This window comes from Adiantum capillus-veneris, chromosome 1 (assembly GCF_014529385.1).
Source record: "Adiantum capillus-veneris isolate H3 chromosome 1, ASM1452938v2, whole genome shotgun sequence".
NCBI lineage: Eukaryota > Viridiplantae > Streptophyta > Polypodiopsida > Polypodiales > Pteridaceae > Adiantum > Adiantum capillus-veneris.
In genome coordinates, this window is record NC_140931.1 from 63,466,529 (window position 1) to 63,487,679 (window position 21,151).

Consider the following 21,151-nt stretch of genomic DNA (forward strand, 5'->3'; position numbering starts at 1 on the left):
CACCCCAGAGAGTATTGGCCCCAAACCTTGACGCCCCTTTCGGTATTTCTTTATATTGCATTAACACAGTACAAGCCGGTACTCCAGACTCTGCACCTTCTCCAGGAAGCATGCCAGAGAATGATCCCTAACCTCATATTTAAAGGCCCTTGGCCTAAAAAGCAATTACAGTGAAAAGCCTTCAAACTCAAAAGCATCCGGTCCAAAAGCAAAGAAAAAAAGCTGCCAACGCAATTTACGAAAATCCGTACAGCCTGCCACGTCATCAGCCAGCGCAAAACGCGGAAATCCGTACAACCTGCTACGTCATCATGTCAGCGCAATTTTCGAAAACTGCCACGTCATCAGTTTGTTACATCTCCCCTTCTTGAAAGAGAGTACTCGTCCACGATTACAGCACATCTGCAAAACAACTCAAGTTAGCTCAAAAATTTCCGAGGGACAATCAGTTTGCTCTTTTTATTAAGGAGTTAGCTTTTCCTTTCTGCTCTTATGATCAAGGAGTTAGTTTCTCCTTTCGGCTGTTTTGATCAAGGAGTTAGCTTCTCCTTTCGTCCAGATCGGAACTCTTCATATTCCGGCATAGTAAAATTAGCCATCAGACCCAAACCGTACTGACTATCTTCCACGGGTGTCTTGATGCACTAAAATTACATGCCCAGGCAATCTCATCCAATTAGGAATATTCAGTGGTTGGCACATCACAATGCAACACAAATGCTCGCATATGCATGTTACAAGACATAGAAACATAAAGCCGCCGATGAACATTCCTCCCGCATAATCTAACAAGGTCCGGGCCAAGAGATATTCAACTACTCCCTCATCACTCCTCCCGCATAACCTAAAAAGGTCCCGGCCGGGAGATATAGAGGCCTTTTACAACCAAACGCCCCCCAGACCGCAACCTGCGTCATTTGGAGGTGCTGAAAGTAACCACTGCTCAGACTTCTTAATACTCCTCCCGCACAACCATTCAGGTCCGGGCCGGGAGTCACAACAACAATACTCCCCGATAAATAACCACAAGGGTCCGGGCCATGAGTTAAAAAAAACAGCACTTTTCAATCATTCAATACTCCCCCCGCAAATAACCACAAGGGTCCAGGCCATGAGTATGAACAAGCATTCTCAAACATAATTTCTCACTACTCCACCCGGGAGTAAAATGATAAATCACCAATCATTGACACCAGTATTAAAACCAGAGTCAAACAATTCAAATCGGCACGAAGACAGGTTCAAAACAGATACCATCCATTTAAAATAGATTCCAAACAGAATCACCAAACAAGTTCTCAAATAGATTTGAAACTTAAAAAGCAATCTCGACATCAGTCGAGAGCTCAAAAAGTCGACTGTCTTTACATCTTGAAACCTGCACCAAAAATTAGGGTTAGGTTTCTTCCATGAGGTCATAGCAGAGCACAGCATGGTTCATCAGCTCTTGGACAGACAGTGTTTGTTTGGCGGCGATGGTAGTCCCAAGAGATAGCAATCACACCGAACCTCCAAGGTCATCTGCTCGTGAAGAGACATCTACTGTCACGTGACACATCCAACCCTATGTGTCCGTGGACAAGCTACAGCATGACCAGGGTTTAGTTCAGTAAAGTCACTCTAGAATAGGAAGTGATCTGGCACTTTTGTGAGTCTGTTCGCAGACCGTGCATGTCCAGGCACTTAGAGTAGTGCATATCCTCTGGTTGCACACAGCATGACTATCAGATTTCCATCAGAACCCATCAGTAGTATTTTTACAATGCATAGACCTACTTTCCCTATTTTTGAAATTTTTCACTTATTATTTTTAAGTGACTTTTGTTGGAAACTGGGTAGGGCAATTTGCATAAGATAATATATAAGTAAACCAGAGCTAGCACTATTTGGCAGAGAAGGAGGAAGTGCAACAGGCAATGCAATTGCAACAGGCATCTCTCTCCCCATCTCAAGCAAGAACCAACCCACTTCGCGATTCCAGCAGCCCTAGATCAGCGTTTCTGACACCAGTAGCCATTGTTTTACACCTGCAGCAGTTAGTGTTTTGGGGACCAGCAAGGGGCAGCGTTTGCAACAGCAAATCAGCCCATAAGGAGTAGCAGAAGGAAAGTCAGATCAGCCCATCACAGTCGTCGTCCCGTCGTCTATACAGCATTCAGTTTTCAATATCAGATTTGTCCTCGTCGTCCACACCGTCGACCTCGACATCGCAGCATTTAGACTCATTGCATCAGCCCCTTGTATCAGATTGTGCAACCAATAGTATACCACTCTCGCCAACGAGAGTGGGGCCCTTTCCGGGTGTCGCATTCTCTTCTCTCTCTATCTCTCAGTCTCAGCACCTTCACGCATAGTGTCTATTCACTTTGTTTGTGATCACTTGCACTCTCTCATTAAAGAACGGAAGGTTCTCCTTTCCCTAAGTAAAATGAAGCTTGAACACAGTTCGGAGCACTCATCTTGAGCAAAGTTCAACATTCACTTCCGCTACACCTTACATTCGTATCAGAGCTTTGGTAGTGTTCTGTATCACTCAAGGAAAGAACCACATAATTTTTTTTGCTTGTTGCGGTTGCACGTAACCCAAGTCCACTTGGGCGTGTCGATTCCTAATCGTGTTTTTAAAGAGTGACAGGAAACCCAAGAAAGAAGAGCTTGTCCAGCCTCCCCTTGTGCCTCTTTTCACTCATTGAGAGCGGACCGTGCACTTACCGGCCGGCCAATCGACGTGAGGTGGGAAAAAGCAACCTTGGTGTGAGTGCAAGGCCGCCAAGGGGTGTGCCTACGGAAAGGAGCAGAACTCGGGTGAAGAGAAGATCCTTCTCTAACACAGATTGCAAGCGAAAGAAGAACCTCAAGACCCTCAAGAACGGCAAGAACCCAAGACCCCCAAGAACCCAAGTTCCTCATGAACTTAAGAACCCAAGAACACAAGAACCCACGACTTCAGTGGATGGTCATCACTCGAAGCAGAATGGATACTTCGCTTGGAGGTGATGAGTATGAGAGAGACAAAGAAGAATTTTCCCCACCAAGAGGTTTTTTCGACCCTCTCCCTTCTCCATCTATGCCAGATCCTATGGAGGAGTTGGAGAAGATGTTTATGGACAACAAGTTAGAACGCGAAGCAAGGAAGTTAGAACGCGAAGCAAGAAAAGCAGAAATTGATCGTAAGTACGAAGAAAGAATGGCAGCCATAGCACGTGAACGCTACGAAAGAGAAGCAATATTTGATCGCGAGAACAAAGCAAGACAAGCAATGAACGACCGACACATGAAAGAGATGTTGCGACTCTTTTCTCAAGTGCAGGCACAAATGCAAGAGATTCAGGAAAAGGAGACTCTCTCAGTCTCTTCTTCTCCAAAGCATGACACACATGATTTGCATGATTATGATAAGCATGATGATTTGAATGATAATGACAAGCATGATGAATTGCATGATAATGACAAGCATGAAAAATTTGCATGATCAAGATGTGATTTCTCACGAGCATGATGATTTGTATGATCACGAAGTGACTATTCACAAGGATGATGGGTTAGTTGATGCTTTTTCTAGTGAAGCTAACCTCATTGCAGATTCAAGCAATCACGAAGAACCGATCTTGGCTCTCGAGTCGAGGTCTACAGAACCCCCTCAAAAAGAACTGATCTTGGCTCTCGAGCCTAGGTCCAGAGAACCCCCACAAGAAGTATTATGTGTTCGAATGATTGGTCAGCACGCATTGTTCGAGATTTTCATTCGTGATGCTTTCCTGTATCTTAGTCACCGTCCTTATGTGATCCCTTTTCCTGGGCATAACATTTTGTATGTTGAGAATGATTCACTCATGAATGAGCACGAATTTATGCAGATTTCTCATGAAAAGATGACATGTTTGCATTCAAGAAATTTACATTCCATGTCTCTTCCTTGGCATTACAGAGTATCAAAAAGAGCACAAGAAAGATTAAGCATCAAGCATGGGCATGTCCATTGTGATTTGCCACAGTTAATTGATTTAGATCAAAAACACAAGATTCGATCTCATTGTTTGTGTGTGTGTGGTAAACCGGTTGGCACTTCGTCTATTTGTTCACCTACATTTGGAAGTGGTTTTAGGAATTTTTAGCCTCGGAGATTCTTGAAGAAGGTAGACGCATGACTATAGACGAAGTGGAAGCATTGAAGATGACTGTGTCCCGTGGCCCAGAGAAGAAGACTTTGCAGACCTTTATGAAGTTCAAGTATCGCATGACCCACGCATCAGAGTGGGCCGGCGAAGAGTCCTTTCCAAGATTCCCGACGCTATTGGCGATCTCCCTGGACGCCATACAGTTCGGTACCAGTACCTCACTTTGAAAAGGAGGGGATGTTACGTGACACATCCAACCCTATGTGTTCGTGGACAAGCTACAACATGCGTAATCTTGCACTTTTGTGAGTCTATTCGTAGACCCTGCATGCCCAGTCACTCAGTATAGATGCATATCCTCTGGTTGCACCTTGCATAAGCATAAGCATTTCCATCAGATGTTTTTATCTACAGCAATTCAGCCTTAAATCGCAGCAGAACTACAGTGCTTTTTGCAGCCACTAATCAGCGTTTTACAGCAGGTGATAAAGCAAGAAAACACGCAGCCAAGAAGCAGAAATTCAGCAGCGTTTTTACATCCTAACCTCAGCCCGGCAAGACAGTAATTCTCAGCCCTAGAATCAGCCCGAAACAGTCATTTCCAGCCACCAAGAAGATCCCAGTTTCTGCCACGAAGCCGTCGACATCCCATCGTCGTCGTCACCGTCGTCGTCATCGGCATAGTCCAACAGCATCAGTCCTTTGCATTCGCATTGTACTCTTTCGTGCAATCAAGTAGACCACTCTCGCCAACGAGAGTGGGGCCTTTGGAGGAGGGTTTTACAACCTCTCGGTGTCGTAACTTTCTCTCTCCTTCTCTCAGTCTCATTCACTTGCACGCACAAGATCCACACACTTTGTTCGTGATCACTGCACTCTCTACAAGACGGAAAGCTCTCTCTTTCCCTAAGAACTAAAAGGAACCTTGAGCAGTTAAGATCACTAATCTTGAGAAAATACAACATTCATTCCGCTACACATTACGTTGGTATCAGAGCTTTGGAAGTGATCTGCATTACTCAAGGGAAGAACCACAAGAATTTTTTTTGCTTGTTGCGGTCGCACGAACCCAAGTTTACTTGGGCGTGGCGATTCCTAATCGTGTTTTGTTGAAGAGTGACAGGAATCCCAAGAAAGAAGGGCTTGTACAGCCTCCCCTTGTCTCTCTTTTCACTCATTGAGAGCGGACCGTGCACTTGGCAGCCGGCCAATCGACGTGAGGTGGGAAAAAGTAACCTTGGTGTGAGCGCAAGGCCGTCAAGGGGTGCGCCCGCAAAAAGGAGTAGAACTCGGGTGAAGAGAAGATCCTTCTCCAACGCGATTTGCAAGCGAAAGAAACCATCAAGAACCTCAAGAACCCAAGATTCTCGCGAATCAAGGACCTCAAGAACCTCAAGACCCTTAAGAACCAAGTTCCTCGCGAACCTAAGACCCCAAGATCATAGTGCATGGTCGTCACCCGAAGCAGCATGGATACTTTGCATTCACGTGATGAGCATGAGAGAGGCGACGAAGGATTCTCCCCACCAGGAGGTTTTTCCAACCCTCCCCCTTCGCCATCTACGCCAGACCCTATGGAGGCAATGATGAAGCAAATGATGGCCATGATGGATCGACAGGAAGACAAGCGCCTTGCTTTGGAACGCAAGCGCAACGCAAGAAAAGAAAGAAAAGAACTAAGGAAGGAAGAAGCCGCAGCAAGAAACGCAGCATTGGAGGCTGATCGTGCTCCGAATAGATTGGCTATGGAAGCCGAGTGTGAAGCTCAAAGGGAGCTTCGCAATCAAAAATTTATTGCCCAAGTCCTAGCCTCAAAGACCGATCCACCCAAAGATCGTGGAAGTTCGTCAAGTGGCGCAAGCCACGACGCGGATTCCAATCATCCAGTCACAGAAAAGTTGACTTTCAGTAAGTATGACGGTAAGATGGATGCTACAGTTATTCATTCTTGGTTGCATCAATTTAATGCTTATTTTGCGACAACTAAGAAAACAGGAAATAGCAAAGTTTTGACAGCAGCTATGTACCTTGCCAGTGATGCCATCAATTGGTACCATGCATGGCAAGAGGCACAGCTAGCCGCGCACCTAGAGGCAGCCGACGATTTCACGCCCCTCTTTTAGTTGGGCTGATTTCCAAGACAAGCTCAAGGCGCGGTTTATGCCACCTCAGTATCTTGCACGCTTGAAAGAGGATTGGCGTAATCTCAAGCAACATGGTATGCCAGTCATGTCTTTTTCTAACCGTGTTTTGCACCTAGGCACTCAACTACGCAAGTCGGATGATGAGCACAAAGAGGCTTTTCTCTTTGGGTTAGACGAATACATCAAGTTTGATGTTGAAGTCTTTGACCCCGCGGATCTCAACAAGGCGGTAGCAATCGCTCTCGCCCAAGAGATGAAGCACAACAAGGGAAAGCCTAAGGAGAACAAGTCTTCTCAAGGGACATCTCAGAATTCTCAGAACACACAGAACGTTAAGAACGGTAAGAATGGTAATTCTTCTAGCCCTTCTTCCTCTAATTCCTCGGAAAAGAACTCTCACAATGAATCTAAGGGTAAAGCTAAAGCACCTGCAAAACCTAAGCTAACCCCTGATGAAAAAGATTCTCAAGGAATTATAGGAGGATACATCACGGCGGAAGAACAAGTGATTTATGCTAAAGAAGGTAGATGTTTTCAATGTTACATTAAGGATCACATTAAGAAAAATTGTCCTAAGAAAGTCCCACCTAAAGAACCAAAGGCACCCACAACTACCACAAACTCTGTCACAACACAACCAACATCTTCTCCTCACTCTGACACGCACATTGATAAATCTCTCTTGAAGTGTTATGGTCATGTAAAAGGACAGCGTTTCATCATATTGTTTGATCCCGGTAGTATGCATGATGTGATTAGTCCCCCTCTTGTTGAGAGAGCTCGCCTAGAGGTTAGTCAAAAATCTCCTCTCGAGGTCTCTGGCTTCGCTCCTGGTATGGACTCTCTCATCACGAAGGAGTGCCTTGATGTGATGTTTACCATTCAGCAAGCTTCTTTTCGTAGGAAATTTCTCGTGTCTCCTCTCTCAGGATGTGATATGATTTTGGGCATAAAATGGTTTCGTGAACTCAACGCTCTCATTGATTTTGAAGCTAACACTCTCATTTTACATGCCAAATCTGATTCCCCCCTCATCATTCGTGCTGAGGAGGGCTTGCATTCTTTGCCTCTCATCTCGCATGTACAGGTAAAGCGTGAATTACGACGAGGAGCACAAGCGGCATTCATTTATGCTGCCCCAGTTTCCCAGAGCATTCAGGCTCCAAGTAATATTCGGAGATGTTTACGAAATTTAAACATCTCTTTTTGCAGGATGATCTTCCTCCTCGTCTCCCACCGGAGCGGCCGGAGGACCATCGCATCGAGCTTGTGGAGGGAGCGCAGCCGGTCAGTAAGGCTCCCTACCGTTTGAACAAGTCACAGGAGGAAGAGTTAGTGCGACAACTCACGGAGTTGGTGGCTAGAGGATTCATACGTCCTAGTGTAAGTCCTTTTGCTGCCCCTATTTTGTTCGTTCGAAAGAAGGATGGTTCGTCTCGTTTGTGTGTTGATTACAGGGCATTAAACAAGATCACCGTCAAGAACAAGTTTCCGATGCCCCGCATTAAACAAGATGACCGTCAAGAACAAGTTTCCGATGCCCCGCATTGAGTATATCCTGGATAGGCTCAATGGGGCAAAGGTTTTCAGCAAGGTCGATCTCAAAAGTGGATACCATCAGGTACGGGTATTCAAAGGCGACATTTTCAAGACCGCCTTTCGCACCGAGCAAGGGCAATGGGAGTATATTCGTCTCATGGTAGGTCGTTTCGGCGACATGGTAGGTGTATGTGTGTTCATCTTTTTAGATGATATTCTCATTTTTTTTGCATCGTGGGAACAACATGAAAGAGATGTTGAAAGGGTACTAACTCGTTTGGATGAGTGTCAGTTGTACATTGCAACTAAGAAGTCTGAATTTTTCTTATTGAAGTCACTTATCTAGGTTATATCATTTCTGCAGAAGGCGTCAAGCTAGACCCCGCGAAGGTGGAACAGGTTCGTAATTGGGATTTGCCCAAAACTGCATATGATGTGCGTTCTTTTCTTGGTTTATGTCAAGCATATAGTTCGCACATAGAGAATTTTGCACGCATTGTTGCACCTATGACTGATGTTTTGAAAGGGGTAAATACTCGCCGTCAGCGCGTAGACTTGCTCGAGGCAGCCATTGAGGCTTTCGCAGCTCTCGAGGTTGCGGTGACAGAAGCACCGTGTCTTATCCTTGCCTCTTGGGATGATCCCTTTGAGGTTTGGACAGATGCGAGCAATATCGCCATAGGCACTGTGCTCCAGCAGCATGGTCGCCCAGTAGCTTTCCTTAGCCGGAAGCTCAATAGTGCGGAAAAGAATTATTCAGTTTATGATAAAGAACTTTTTTCTGTCATTCACTCTCTTAAGCATTGGAAGCATTTTTTGTATGGTAGAGAGTTTACAATGCACACAGATCATCAAGCCCTCAAGTGGCTGTAGTCCATACCTAGTGCACATTGGAGTGATCGCCAAGCACGGTGGTCACAATTTTTTGAGCAATTTGGAGGTTTGAGCCTGGAAAAGCTAACCCTGTTGCAGATGCGTTGAGTCGCAAAGGACAGATTTTGGCTCTTGAGTCAAGAACCACATTTTCTATACAGGGTGAGTCTTTTGACAACATGAAGAATCAGTATGCAGATTCGGAGTTTGGTAAGTATTGGTTGCAGGCTCTTGCTTCCCAAGGGCCCAGCAACTATCTCATTCGTGATGGATTGTTATTTTTTCGTCAGCATCTATGTGTGTTGCCCTCTCAGGCCAGCCATATTGCATGATGCACATGACTCTCTCACGGGTGGGCACAGGAGTATGAACACCACATTGGAAAAGATTGAACGATTTTTCTATTGGCCTAAAATACGAAAAGATGTGTTTAGTTATGTCACATTGCACTATTTGTCAAAAAGTGAAAGCTCCTCGAGATAAGCAACAAGGCCTCTTGCTTCCGCTGCCTATTCCCGAGGGACCTTTCCAGGATATCTCTATGGATTTTGTGACTAACTTACCACCAAGTCAGCATTCAAGGAACACTCAATGTTTAACTATTGTTGATCGTTTCAGCAAATTCTGCATGTTGATTCCTTGTAAGGCCACAGTTACAGCACAGGATGTTGCACGATTGTTCATAAAGCATTGGTACCCCCTCTATCGTTTGCCAAAGTCCATTGTTTCAGATAGGGATGTTAAGTTTACGTCCAGCTTTTGGCATGCACTCTTTGAAAATTTTGGCACAAAGTTGAATTTTTCATCCGCTTTTCATCCACAGTCAGATGGTCAAACGGAAATTTATAATCAGTTAGCTTTTGATGTGTTGAAGTCTTATGTTCATGATCAACAGTCTCAATGGGAGCTCTATCTCCCATTAGTTCAAGCTATTCTCAATGATTCCTTCTCTTCTGCTATTGATCGAACTCCATATGAGGCAGCTTTTGGCCGCCGATTCCAGTCATTGTTGACTCGATCGGTCATTCAAATGCCTCATGCCAATGCTGACAGTCAGTCATTGGATGAGATTTCTGAGAGTGTGAAGCTTCGGCTAAGCAAGGCTCAAGAATCTTATTCTCGACAGGCTAACAAGCATCGTCAGGAGGTCTCGATCAAGGAAGGCGATTGGGTGTATCTACGGATTATGAAACAGCGTCTTAAGCAAGTTGGAAAGAAATGTCCTAAATTATCTTTTCGTATGTATGGTCCGTTTCCAGTCATCAAAAAGATTAATGAGGTTTCAATGAAATTAAAGTTGCCTAACTCATGGTCAATGCACAACGTTTTCCATGTTTCTTGGTTGAAAGTGTTTCAGGGAACACCTCCAAAGGACGTTTCGGAAGAAGAAGAGCCGGACATCATCAATGAAGCAGAGGTCATGGAGTCGGAGCAAGTCTTGTTGCATCGGTTTCGCCATGGTTCGAAGAAGCAAGTACGATAGTATTTTTTTAAGTTCAAAGATCAAGGAACCCATGAAGCGGTGTGGGTAGACGAAGAGTTCTTCAAGGATTATCCAGAGTTATTGGCAGACTACAAGGAAGCCATGCAGCTCAATATCAGTACCTCACTTTAAAAAGGAGGGGATGTCACGTGACACATCCCAACCCTATGTGTCCGTGGACAAGCTACACCATAGCAGGGTTTCCATCAAGTCCAGTCAAGTTAGATTAGAAGTGATCTGGCACTTTTGTGAGTCTATTCGTAGACCGTGCATGCCCAGTCACTCAGTATAGATGCATATCCTCTGGTTGCACCTTGCATAAGCATAAGCATTTCCATCAGATTCCATCAGAGTCAGTTTGGGGATTTTTCAGATGACCTTATCCCATTTTTCCCTATTTTTGACATTTTTCACTTATTTATTAAGTGACTTTTGTTGGGTAGTCAGTAGGGCAAATTGGGTAAGTTAATTTATAAGCAAACCCAAGTTAGCACTAATTGGCAGATGAACAGAGAGCACAACAGGCTTCCCCCAAGCGGCAGGTGTTCCCTCCCTCTCTCAGCAAGCACCTCTCCTACCTTGGTGAGGCCCATTTCCCCCACAACCTCAGTTCCTTGGTGTCGCCCCCATCTCTTGGCATTGCCTAGCATTTCCCTCCTTGATGCTATCACCAAGCACTAGAAGGATTCAGCGTTTCCTTCCTCAAGCACTAACGTCAGGGCATCCTCAGCAATAGCCAGCGATCGCTCCTTCTCACTAACGCTAGCAAGGCAGGTATCCAGCGTTTTGACTAGCATTGGAGACTTGTGCAAGCCGATCAGTTTTCAGCAATGAAGGACTTCCTGCAGCAACCATTTCAGGCCTTAAAAGCACCCTAAACCCTGCAGCCAACCAGCGTTTTTATCTGCAGCAATTCAGCCTTAAATCGCAGCAGATCTGCAGTGCTTTTTGCAGCCAATAATCAGCGTTTTACAGCAGGTGATAAAGCAAGAAAAAACGCAGCCAAGAAGCAGAAATTCAGCAGCGTTTTTACATCCTAACCTCAGCCCGGCAAGACAGTAATTCTCAGCCCTAGAATCAGCCCGAACAGTCATTTCCAGCCACCAAGAAGATCCCAGTTTCTGCCACGAAGCCATCGACATCCCATCGTCGTCGTCACCGTCGTCGTCATCGGCATAGTCCAACAGCATCAGTCCTTTGCATTCGCATTGTACTCTTTCGTGCAATCAAGTAGACCACTCTCGCCAACGAGAGTGGGGCCTTCGGAGGAGGGTTTTACAACCTCTCGGTGTCGTAACTTTCTCTCTCCTTCTCTCAGTCTCATTCACTTGCACGCACAAGATCCACACACTTTGTTCGTGATCACCGCACTCTCTACAAGACGGAAAGCTCTCTCTTTCCCTAAGAACTAAAAGGAACCTTGAGTAGTAAAGATCACTAATCTTGAGAAAATACAACATTCATTCCACTGCACATTACATCCTTTGTAGGACCGGTATGCTTTCAGAAAAGCACACGCCTGATGCTCTGATACCACTGTCACAAGGCGGGCACCATGTGCCAATAAAAAAGAGCAGACTGAACAGACTTTTAACACTTCAATAACAACTGAACTGAAAGATAGAGAGACGACACGCGACACGGAGTGGCAAAATTCCACCCCAGAGAGTATTGGCCCCAAACCTTGGCGCCCCTTTCGGTATTTCTTTATATTGCATCATCAAAGTACAAGCCGGTACTCCAGACTCTGCACCTTCTCCAGGAAGCATGCCAGAGAACGAGCCCTAGCCTCATATTTAAAGGCCCTTGGCCTAAAAAGCAGTTTACATGAAAAGCTTTCAAAATCAAAAGCTTCTGGTCCAAAAAGCAGTTTACATGAAAAGCTTTCAAAATCAAAAGCTTCTAGTCCAAAAAGCAATTTACATGAAAAGTTTTCAAACTCAAAAGCTTCTGGCCAAAAAGCAATGCCAAAAGCTGCCAGCGTAAATCACGGAAATCCGTACAGCCTGCCACGTCATCATGCCAGCGCAATTTTCGGAAATCAGCCACGCTGTTGCAGTTTTAGGGTTAGGGTTTCCAGAATTAGGGTTTGCAGGTTTTAGGGTTACGGTTTTCAGAATTAGGGTTTGCAGGTTTTAGGGTTTCAGCAATTAGGGTTTTTGGCAGAAATCAGGGTTAGGGTTTTCTACACTCGGGCAACCACGTCATCACTTTGTGACACTTCTTCTCTTACTTGTTCTTCTTAGGGTTTAGGCCCCTCGGCCGGCATCTGTAAGTTGGCTCCATTCTTTAGGCTTTGACACGTCAGCAGTTTGTTACAGCCACCAACAAAGGAAGAGCCAAGGGTGGTGTTTGTTCACATGAAGGGGCACGGACCGGCTTCAAAAAGACACATCCCGCCGAAGAGGTGCACGAATCGATCTCCAACACAAAATTCCAACACACTCTGTGAGTACGCCATGCCTCCCGAAATCTGTATTATTTATGTGTTACAGATAGGGGAAATATAATTACCTCATTGGACAGCTCGTCCACCTATGTACCACCCAACGTCCACTTCCATACAGCTCCGGTAAGGGGAAGAAGGGAGGAGAGGGTAGCGGCGAGGGTGAGAGGCTCACAACCTTCGAGTCCCGGGAAAAAAAATGCTCTGATACCTGTGTTAGGACTCTAGTTACTAATCCTTAATTAAGTACTTAAATTCATGATTAAGACTTAAGAAACTTAAACTTGAGTCAGAGATAAAACTTGGAAGACTTTGTGTTTGATTGATGAATGCCTTCTGAAATTGTTACAAGAGGTCTCTTACATAGAAACTGAAGAGACACAGGTGAATAGGTGTGACCCATCATGAAGAGACACACCTTTAGGCGAATAGACACATCCATTCGATGAAGAGCCGCAACCATTGGCTGAAGGGGCATGACTAGTCGTCAAAAGAGTGTGGGTGTTGGTGAAGAGGCATGACTTTAGAGCGAAGGGTTGTGACCATTCGAGAACAGGGGTCCTCCTAGGTTAGTCACACTTCGCATCTGCATCTATAATGAATCGAGAAGAGTGTATAATGTAAAAACAAGTCACAATCGTGACATGGAGGAATCTCTGCGTGTCGCAGATAGCGCGATTGTGGATAGAGACGCTACTATTTTGCTTTGCGACACGCATTGCAAGAAAAGTCTAAAATCATTGACAACCTCCGAGCTCAGATACAGGGGCTTCGGGAGATGCTACTCCACGGTGATATCGGATTTCAGGCTCCACTGAGTAGGGGATATGGCTGGACAGGGCAGGGGATACAAGTACAGACTCCTGTTGGGTATGCACAGCAAGGTACCTCTATACATTTCATGGGACCCTCTACACAGACTCCTGTCGGATATGGTCGTTTACCTACTATCCTCAGGGGTTTCAACCGTCGGCTTTCTTACCACATATGCAGTCAACACATAGCGTTCCTTGCGACGGCCTTGCTGGTGCACATCGTCATGGTTGTGTTAGTAGACGACCTGAGTACACTTCATGCCGAGTGCTTCCATCCGCTGCGTAGCAAGTGGCTGCTCCAGTCACAGGGAGCCACTTTGTCCAGAGCAGTAGAGTTCAGCAGCAACAGCCTCCCACCATCGTTTTGATGGCTCCTCCTCCTGAGGCTGATACTTCTAGTGCAGCAATAGCGACGACTCTTTCTCGGACCACACTGCTCCGCTCAGCTTTCTTTTGTACATATAGTGACTTCTGGGTTCTCTTTGCAGTATAGTGTTCCTCACCGAGACAGTGAGTGATCTTGTGGCGGGCAACCTGTAGCAGGGCTACAATGTCACAGGCTCTGGACAGGCAGTTAGTTGCAGTTGGGCTGGGGTTCACATTGGATGGACTTTCACCTGGGCAGTGACGTGGCAAGCATACGGGTGGTGGTCTAGCCGACGCAGGGCAAGACCACCACGACCACAGTTTGGAGGTAGACTTAGCTGAATTGGATATTTGTGAGCCATTGATGGCTCTTGATGGTTATATATATCCGTAGATGTTTGGAGTCATTAGTATCATCACCTACTTTGTATGGTTATTCATCTTGAGTTTATGCACAGGCACGTCTGCACCATCCCTGCACAGTTGAGCCTCGACACCCCCATTGTACTCATGAGTTCTGGGTTGGAGCCGAGTGTGTTGCCATGCCACAGTCTGTATTGGTTTCCTTGAGTTAGTCGATGTTCATGTTGTTCAGGTTCCACTGTTGAGTCATGGTGTTGTTGCTCTGTTATTCACTCTTCTGTGTTTTCATTCTGTTGGAGTGAGATCTCACGCACATTGCATTGAGGAGCACCCACTGTAGAGAGCACGACACATTATCCCCACTACAGCTGCACACATCCCACCAGAGGAGAGGACATGCAAATTATGCCCAATCGAGATAGAGAGTGAGGAGCACCATGTTTGCAGATGCAAAGCATTTGAGGGAATCAAGACTAGATACAAGGCTCTGTTCTCAAGGCACGTGACATTGAGAGAGATCATAGAGTCTAGAGACCAACACCAGTTGGGACAATTCTTACTAGAGGCACATAGACATAGAGAGTGCCTTCTATAGACACCTACTACCACAATCGCGTCTGCTTAGTACCCGGCCCACTACGAGGGGTGACAATTCAGCAAGTAGAGGAGGCGAGAGCGAGACGAAGACCCCGAGCTCCAGGATTCAAGGCCGAGAGAAGTCATCACCAGGAGATCCAGACCGGACACTATCACACCATGTTGGCAACGTTGGAGAGAGCGCTAGCAGCCATACTTAGAGGGCTTCTCGTCCCCGACCCCCCATGTATCACATACTTCAGTCATACTATGGCACTAGACGGAGCTAGATAGATTGATGCATCTCATGTTTGTACCCCCCTAAGCATATAGATCCCTCACATCTGTGAGGGTGCGCGTGTGCAGAAGCGTGAGGAGAGAGAGAGAGAGAGAGAGAGAGAGAGAGAGAGAGAGACAATAGACACAAACGCCAAAGATGGTGAAGAGGGGCCGATCAGCCCCCCCACTGACCATAGACAGAAAACGCCAATGAATGGCTGTGTACAAATGATATGTGGGTACCCCCCCTGCCTCCATATATAGGCCTAAGGAGGGGGTCGAGCAGTGCCAGAAAGTGCTCACGTGTTAGGTGCAGCGGAATGAATGTTGTATTTTCTCAAGATTAGTGATCTTTATTGCTCAAGGTTCCTTTTAGTTCTTAGGGAAAGAGAGAGCTTTCTGTCTTATGGAGAGTGCTATGATCACGAACGTGGATATTGTGCGTGCAAGTGAATGAGACTGAGAGAAGGAGAGAAAAGAGATACGACACCCGAGAGGTTGTAAAACCCTCCTCCGAAGGCCCCACTCTCGTCGGCGAGAGTGGTCTACTTTGATTGCACAAAGGTGTACAATGCGTATGCAATGGACTGATGCAATGGGACTATGCCGATGACGACAACGTTGGTGACGACGACGACTCGATGGCTGAAATCTGGGATCTTCTAATCGCTGAAATTCATGGCTGTTTCGGGGCTGAAATTGACTGTTTCCTTGCTGTTTTCATGGCTGAAAATGAGGGCTTTGTCGGGGTTCCTGCTGAAGGTGAAAACACTGATGTGCTTGCACCATAAGGCTGCGTTTTTAGGCTGATTTGTACCTGCTGAAAACGCTGATATCTGCAGCTTCCTCAATGCTGAAAAACGCTGAGAAAACGCTGAGATGGGCTGATGTCTTGCTGGCGCTTTTGGTTGAAATCGCTAGGTATCTGCTGAGGTGGTTTGCAATGTTGCTGAGCCAAAAACGCTGCATGGGCTGAAGTGGCTAAGGGAAAAACGCCAAGGGATGGGAGAGGATGGCGATGGTCTAATGCTGAGGGGGGGTAATGCTGAGAAGTTGCCTGTTGAGCGGGAAGCTCCTGCTACCTCTTCTGCCAGAAAGTGCTAACTTGGGTTTGCTTATATATTAACTTGACAAAATTGCCCTACCTACTTTTGTTGGAAAGTCACTTAAAAATAATAAGTGAAAATAACCAAAAATAGGAAAATAGGCTAAATGCACTGGAAAATTCCCCTAACTGATGCTAATGGATTCTGATGGGAATTCCGATGATCATGCTGTGTGCAACCGGAGGATATGCATCTATGCTAAGTGACTGGGCATGCACGGTCTACGAATAGACTCACAAAAGTGCCAGATCACTGCTAATCTAGACTTGACTGAACTGACTGAACCCTGCTGTGGTGTAGCTTGTCCACGGACACATAGGGTTGGGATGTGTCACGTGACATCACGACCCAGCATAAAAAGAATATAGGATGGGCGCCCGGACAAAAGAAGGCGGCCGACCGGCCTAGATGTGGACGGCTGGACAATGAAATCTAAATGCATATGTAGAGGGTGGCTAGCCCAAAGGCACACTGGCCGTACATGCATGCCCTAGACTTGTGAGGCAGCAGAGTGGTGTAAATCTAACACCCCCCTCTCAGCACCTGATGCTGAACAAACCGCGTTGAAGCCAAAGATGTGAGGCAAATGATGAAGATGTCTGCTGCAATGTCCATTGAAAGACAATATTCCGGCGAACTCCGTGAGTGTAGCAGCAGTCTGGGGTGTCACGACCGCTGAGAGATCTCTGTGGTAAAGTGCCATCACGAGCAATGTAGCAAACTGCTGTACACCGCCGATACAGGGTGAAGATACTGCGTGAAGGTCCCGAACTGAGTGTGTGAACAACTCCTTGTCGTGAGAGAAGTGCAAATAGACCTGCAAGGGTCCTGCCCAACAGGATCTGTGGTGTTTGTAGTCAAACAGTCTGGGGAAAATGGAGAAGCTCAGGAACCGTCATAAGAATGACTGGAAGCCTGTCAATGCATGAACCTGTAACTCAGTGTTGCCAGGTTACTAAGCTGTGTAAAACTCCAAGAAGGCCAGATGTAGCAATTTGCGTCGTAAACGTCCTCGAATCAAGGAAAGCTAGACTAAACAGTCTGCATTGTAGAAGCTACTGTAAGCTGCAGCAATCACCGATAAACCGCACGGACCACCACCGGATGGTGTCCTGTCAGTAGGTAGGGTAATCCAAGATGAGGGGAAAGCCAAACTAAATAGTCTGTGCTGTGGAGGGCCTCTAAGAAGAGGTGTGGTCAGACCAAGCTGTCTGCACCGTAATCATCCTGTATGAAGAAGGGAAGCCAGACTGAGCAGTCTGCGCTGTGAAGATCCTCTGAGAAGAGGAAAGGCCAAACCAATCTGTCTGCGCCATCTTGCCTATATCTCCTGCCTCCAATCCTCCGGTGTCAACCAAATCAGAATCCACGCCAACAATGCCACCAAACCACGAGGGGTAATGGCTGAAATCTGTCGATTTGAAGAGGAACATAGCCGGTAAGGCACCAGATGCCGAACCGGTTGGATGGGGGCAAGATCAAGAAAGGGTGGTTCATAGCCCTCCCCCTCTCAACTGCACTAAATGCAACCCCGCCGTGCTTTCCAAAAACGCACATACCTGAATGTAGCAAAATGCAGGTATGATGAAAAATGCAAGAGCTAAGAGAGGTTATCCGGCGATGGAATGGCCTCAGAAGGCCAGTGCTTGATGTCAGACACGTGATTTCCAAGAGCACATCAAAAAACGCAGGTGGCAAGGCATCCCTCGCGATGGATGCCGTCCACATGTTGGCTCCACCCCCTTTTTGATGCAATCATTGGCTGATCTTTGTTGCAAAAAAACATTGGCTATGGTGATCCTTTGGGAGGAGATACCCAATGCAGATGATGCACCCTTGGATCATCGAGAGTCTGAAGCTGTTGATACCATGTGAGAGTACGCGTGCGCAAAAGCGTGAGAGAGAGAGAGAGAGAGTGGACACAAACGCCAGAGATGGTGAAGAGGGGCCGATCAGCCCCCCCACTGACCATAGAGTCTAGACAGAAAACGCCAATGAATGGCTGTGTACAGATGATATGTGGGTACCCCTTGGCTCCATATATAGGTGCCCAAGGAGGGGGTCAAGCAATGCCAGAAAGTGCTCACGACCCAGCATAAAAAGAATATAGGATGGGCGCCCGGACAAAAGAAGACGGCCGGTCGGCCCAGATGTGGGCTGCCAGACAATGCAGTCTAAATGCATATGCAGAGGGTGGCCAGCCCGGAGGCACACTAGCCGTACATGCATGCACTAGACCTATGAAGCAGCAGAGTGATGTAAATCTAATTGTCACAAACTGCTAACGTGTCAAAGCCCTAAAGAATGGATCCAACTTGCAGATTCTGGCCGAGGAGCCTGTCACAAACTGCTGACGTGTCAAGCCTTGAAGAATGGAACCAACTTGCAGATCCCGGCCGAGGGGCCTAAACCTTAAGAAGAACAAGTAACGGAAGAAGAAGTCCTACCAACTTATGGGGACCCCGTCCGATGGGGCCCCAGTGACATAAAGGAATTAAAAATAAAGCACGACCCACCCACACACACGCGCAGCTGATAACGTGGTAGTAGTACGGACGCTCCGAAAATCACGTTGACAATGCTGACGTGGCAAGCCGTACAGATTTCCAAGTTTTGCGTTGATATGTTGACCCAGCAGGCTGTACGGATTTCCGTAAATTACGCTGGCAGCTTTTGGGCATTGCTTTTGGACCAGATGCTTTTGAGTTTGAAGGCTTTTCATGTAAAACTGCTTTTGGGGCCTAGGGCCTTTAAACATGAGGCCATAGGCTCATTCTCTAGCATGCTTCTTGGAGAAGGTGCAGATCTAAAGTACCGGCTTGTACTGAGTTGATGCAATATAAAGAAATACCGAAAGGGATGCCAAGGTTTGGAGCCAATACTCTCTGGGGTTGAATTCCGCCACTCCGTGTCGCGTGTCGTCTCTCCCTTTCAGTTCAGTTGTTATTGAAGTATTAAAAGTCTTTTCAATCTGTTATTTCCTATTGGCACGTGGTGCCCGTCTTGTGACACTAACAACATTTTCTCCCTTTAAGCTAGAGCTCCACCCCCCCTTACCTTGTGTTGTATACCCATGGATCACCATCAATAGTTACCCAAAACGTGGAACCGGAATGGCGACCGGCCTCCCCGCGGAACGGGGGAATGGGGGCGGAACAAGAGGCATAAAAAACACCCAAATAATGCAATTTTTAGCGTTATGTATTTGAATACAAGTAGTGTTAGAATCCTTTTGACTCTAATACTCACAAAAAACACAATTTGAAGACCATTGAACCTTATTATGACTTGATCGCATCGTGTGGTGACGCGCGACGCCGCGGTCACAGTACATACATAATAGAGTCTTGACTCCTTAAGAGCTTGAGAATCGAGATAGAGAGCTTGAGTCTTGACTCCTTGAGAGCTTGAGATAGAGAGCTTGAGAGAGAGGCTTCACTCCTTGAGAGCAAGGGAGAGAGAGCTTGAGGGCAATGGAGTCATGGACTCATGGAGAGAGAGCTTGAGAGGCTAGAGCTTTGGTTGAGCCTGAGAGCATGAGACTTGAGTGAAGGAAAGGGGTGAGGAGGGGTGCATTTGATAAGCTTTGCTCCCCTCCAAGGCTCCCATGTTTCAAACTTTGAACTTCAAAAAATTGCCCTTTTTGCTCGTTGGAGGAGGAGCCATTTCTGCCCGTTCTGGTATCAGCATTGCATCCGGAACGCCCATCCGTTCCGGGCCATTCCACGTCACCTTGCATGTCCAGAACACCGTTCCGGCATTTCATGACTCCAAGAATGCGTTCCCCAGTAACTATGTCACCATCCCCTAGTAGTTTCCTAGGGGCAGCACTGTTACATTTTTATTTTGTAAGTACACTATCGTGTACATTGTTTTGTCTCATAGGCCGATTTTGGCTTCTAATGAACGTAAAATCTATCTCTCTCTCTCTCTCTCTCTCTCTCTCTCTCTCTCTCTCTCTCTCTCTTTTGCAAAGACAGAGAATAAGACTCGGTTGACCTGATGCTCGGGTATCTGTTGAAAACAGGAGCTCAAAGCTGAGAGCAGTCCTTGTACAGTCTCGTGGAGTGGATATTCCACTCTCACCTCCTTCAGCAGCTCTGCTACTTTCAGCTCTGCGAGCGATGGCTTCTCTGAGTTGTAATCCATGGCCGGCAGTCTGCTGCTTGAGTTCTTAAAACCTTTAAACCTCTCGGCTGTCGAACACGGGGTTGATGAATTTGAAGTGTCTCGAGCCCTTGTATCTCCCATCAAAAACAAGGTATCGTTGCACTTGTGAATAATATTGGGGTGAAACATATGTGTGTTGCAAAGTGGTCTTGACCGTTGAATATTGTTGGTGGCTTGTACTCATCCGCATATGGTCTATTGTTGAGCCATAGTTTGTTGGTGGTTTATGAATACTGCAAGGTTAAATTTATATAAAATAATTTCAAGTTGCAAGCAAGCTTGCTTTTTGGGATTAGCATCACTAGGGTAAAGGTCCCGATCACAAGAAAATCCCCTCTCTAAGGACATTTTTAAAGTCCATACAAGTCCCAAACACACAAACGAGCTAGTGAAAGGACATAATAGCGGATGTGTTGCAATTCTATGCATGCTCACATAGGTTTGAAACTCTACACTTGTTGTGCTTTCCAACGATAAGGTGTGTTCAAAGCTATTGGGACAAAATTTTGTACAACAAAATAATTGTAATCAATGTTGCAAACACTCAATGTAGTCTAAAGTTGAACCATCAAGTGTCTTTTTAAGTCCCTCATTATCAACTCTCTAACAAACTTGTTTGGGCCTTAAATCCTGCAAATCACATGCAGATCAAAGGCTCACAATTTTGATGTCCTTATTGTGGCGCAAGAAAAGACTCATGATATTAGCATTGGAATTTTTGAATGAATATTATATGGAGGAATATGCAAAATTCCAGAAAAATTATGTTGTTTGTGTTGAAGGTGGTTGGTGTAAGCAAAATATTGATTTAAGTGATTGGGTTTAATATCAACTTTAGCATTCACCACGTTGACACATTCATCAATGACTACT

At 46.0% G+C, this 21,151-nt stretch overlaps 1 protein-coding gene across 4 annotated transcripts in view; it reads right to left on the reverse strand.

The window, feature by feature from the left end:
• Positions 1-20,380, reverse strand: part of LOC147464898 (nucleolar protein) — a 231,415-nt gene extending 211,035 nt beyond the window's left edge. For 2 of the 4 annotated variants that reach the window (XM_086517031.1, XM_086517036.1), the window contains exon 1: positions 20,108-20,369. In XM_086517031.1, coding sequence (XP_086373157.1) covers positions 20,108-20,359 — 252 coding nt within the window. In that variant the 5' untranslated portion in view covers positions 20,360-20,369. Of the gene's footprint in view, positions 1-20,107 lie in introns of all 4 variants that reach the window. The other 2 variants (XM_086517029.1, XM_086517034.1) reach the window with 2 other exon arrangements.
• Positions 20,381-21,151: the final 771 nt, after the last annotated feature.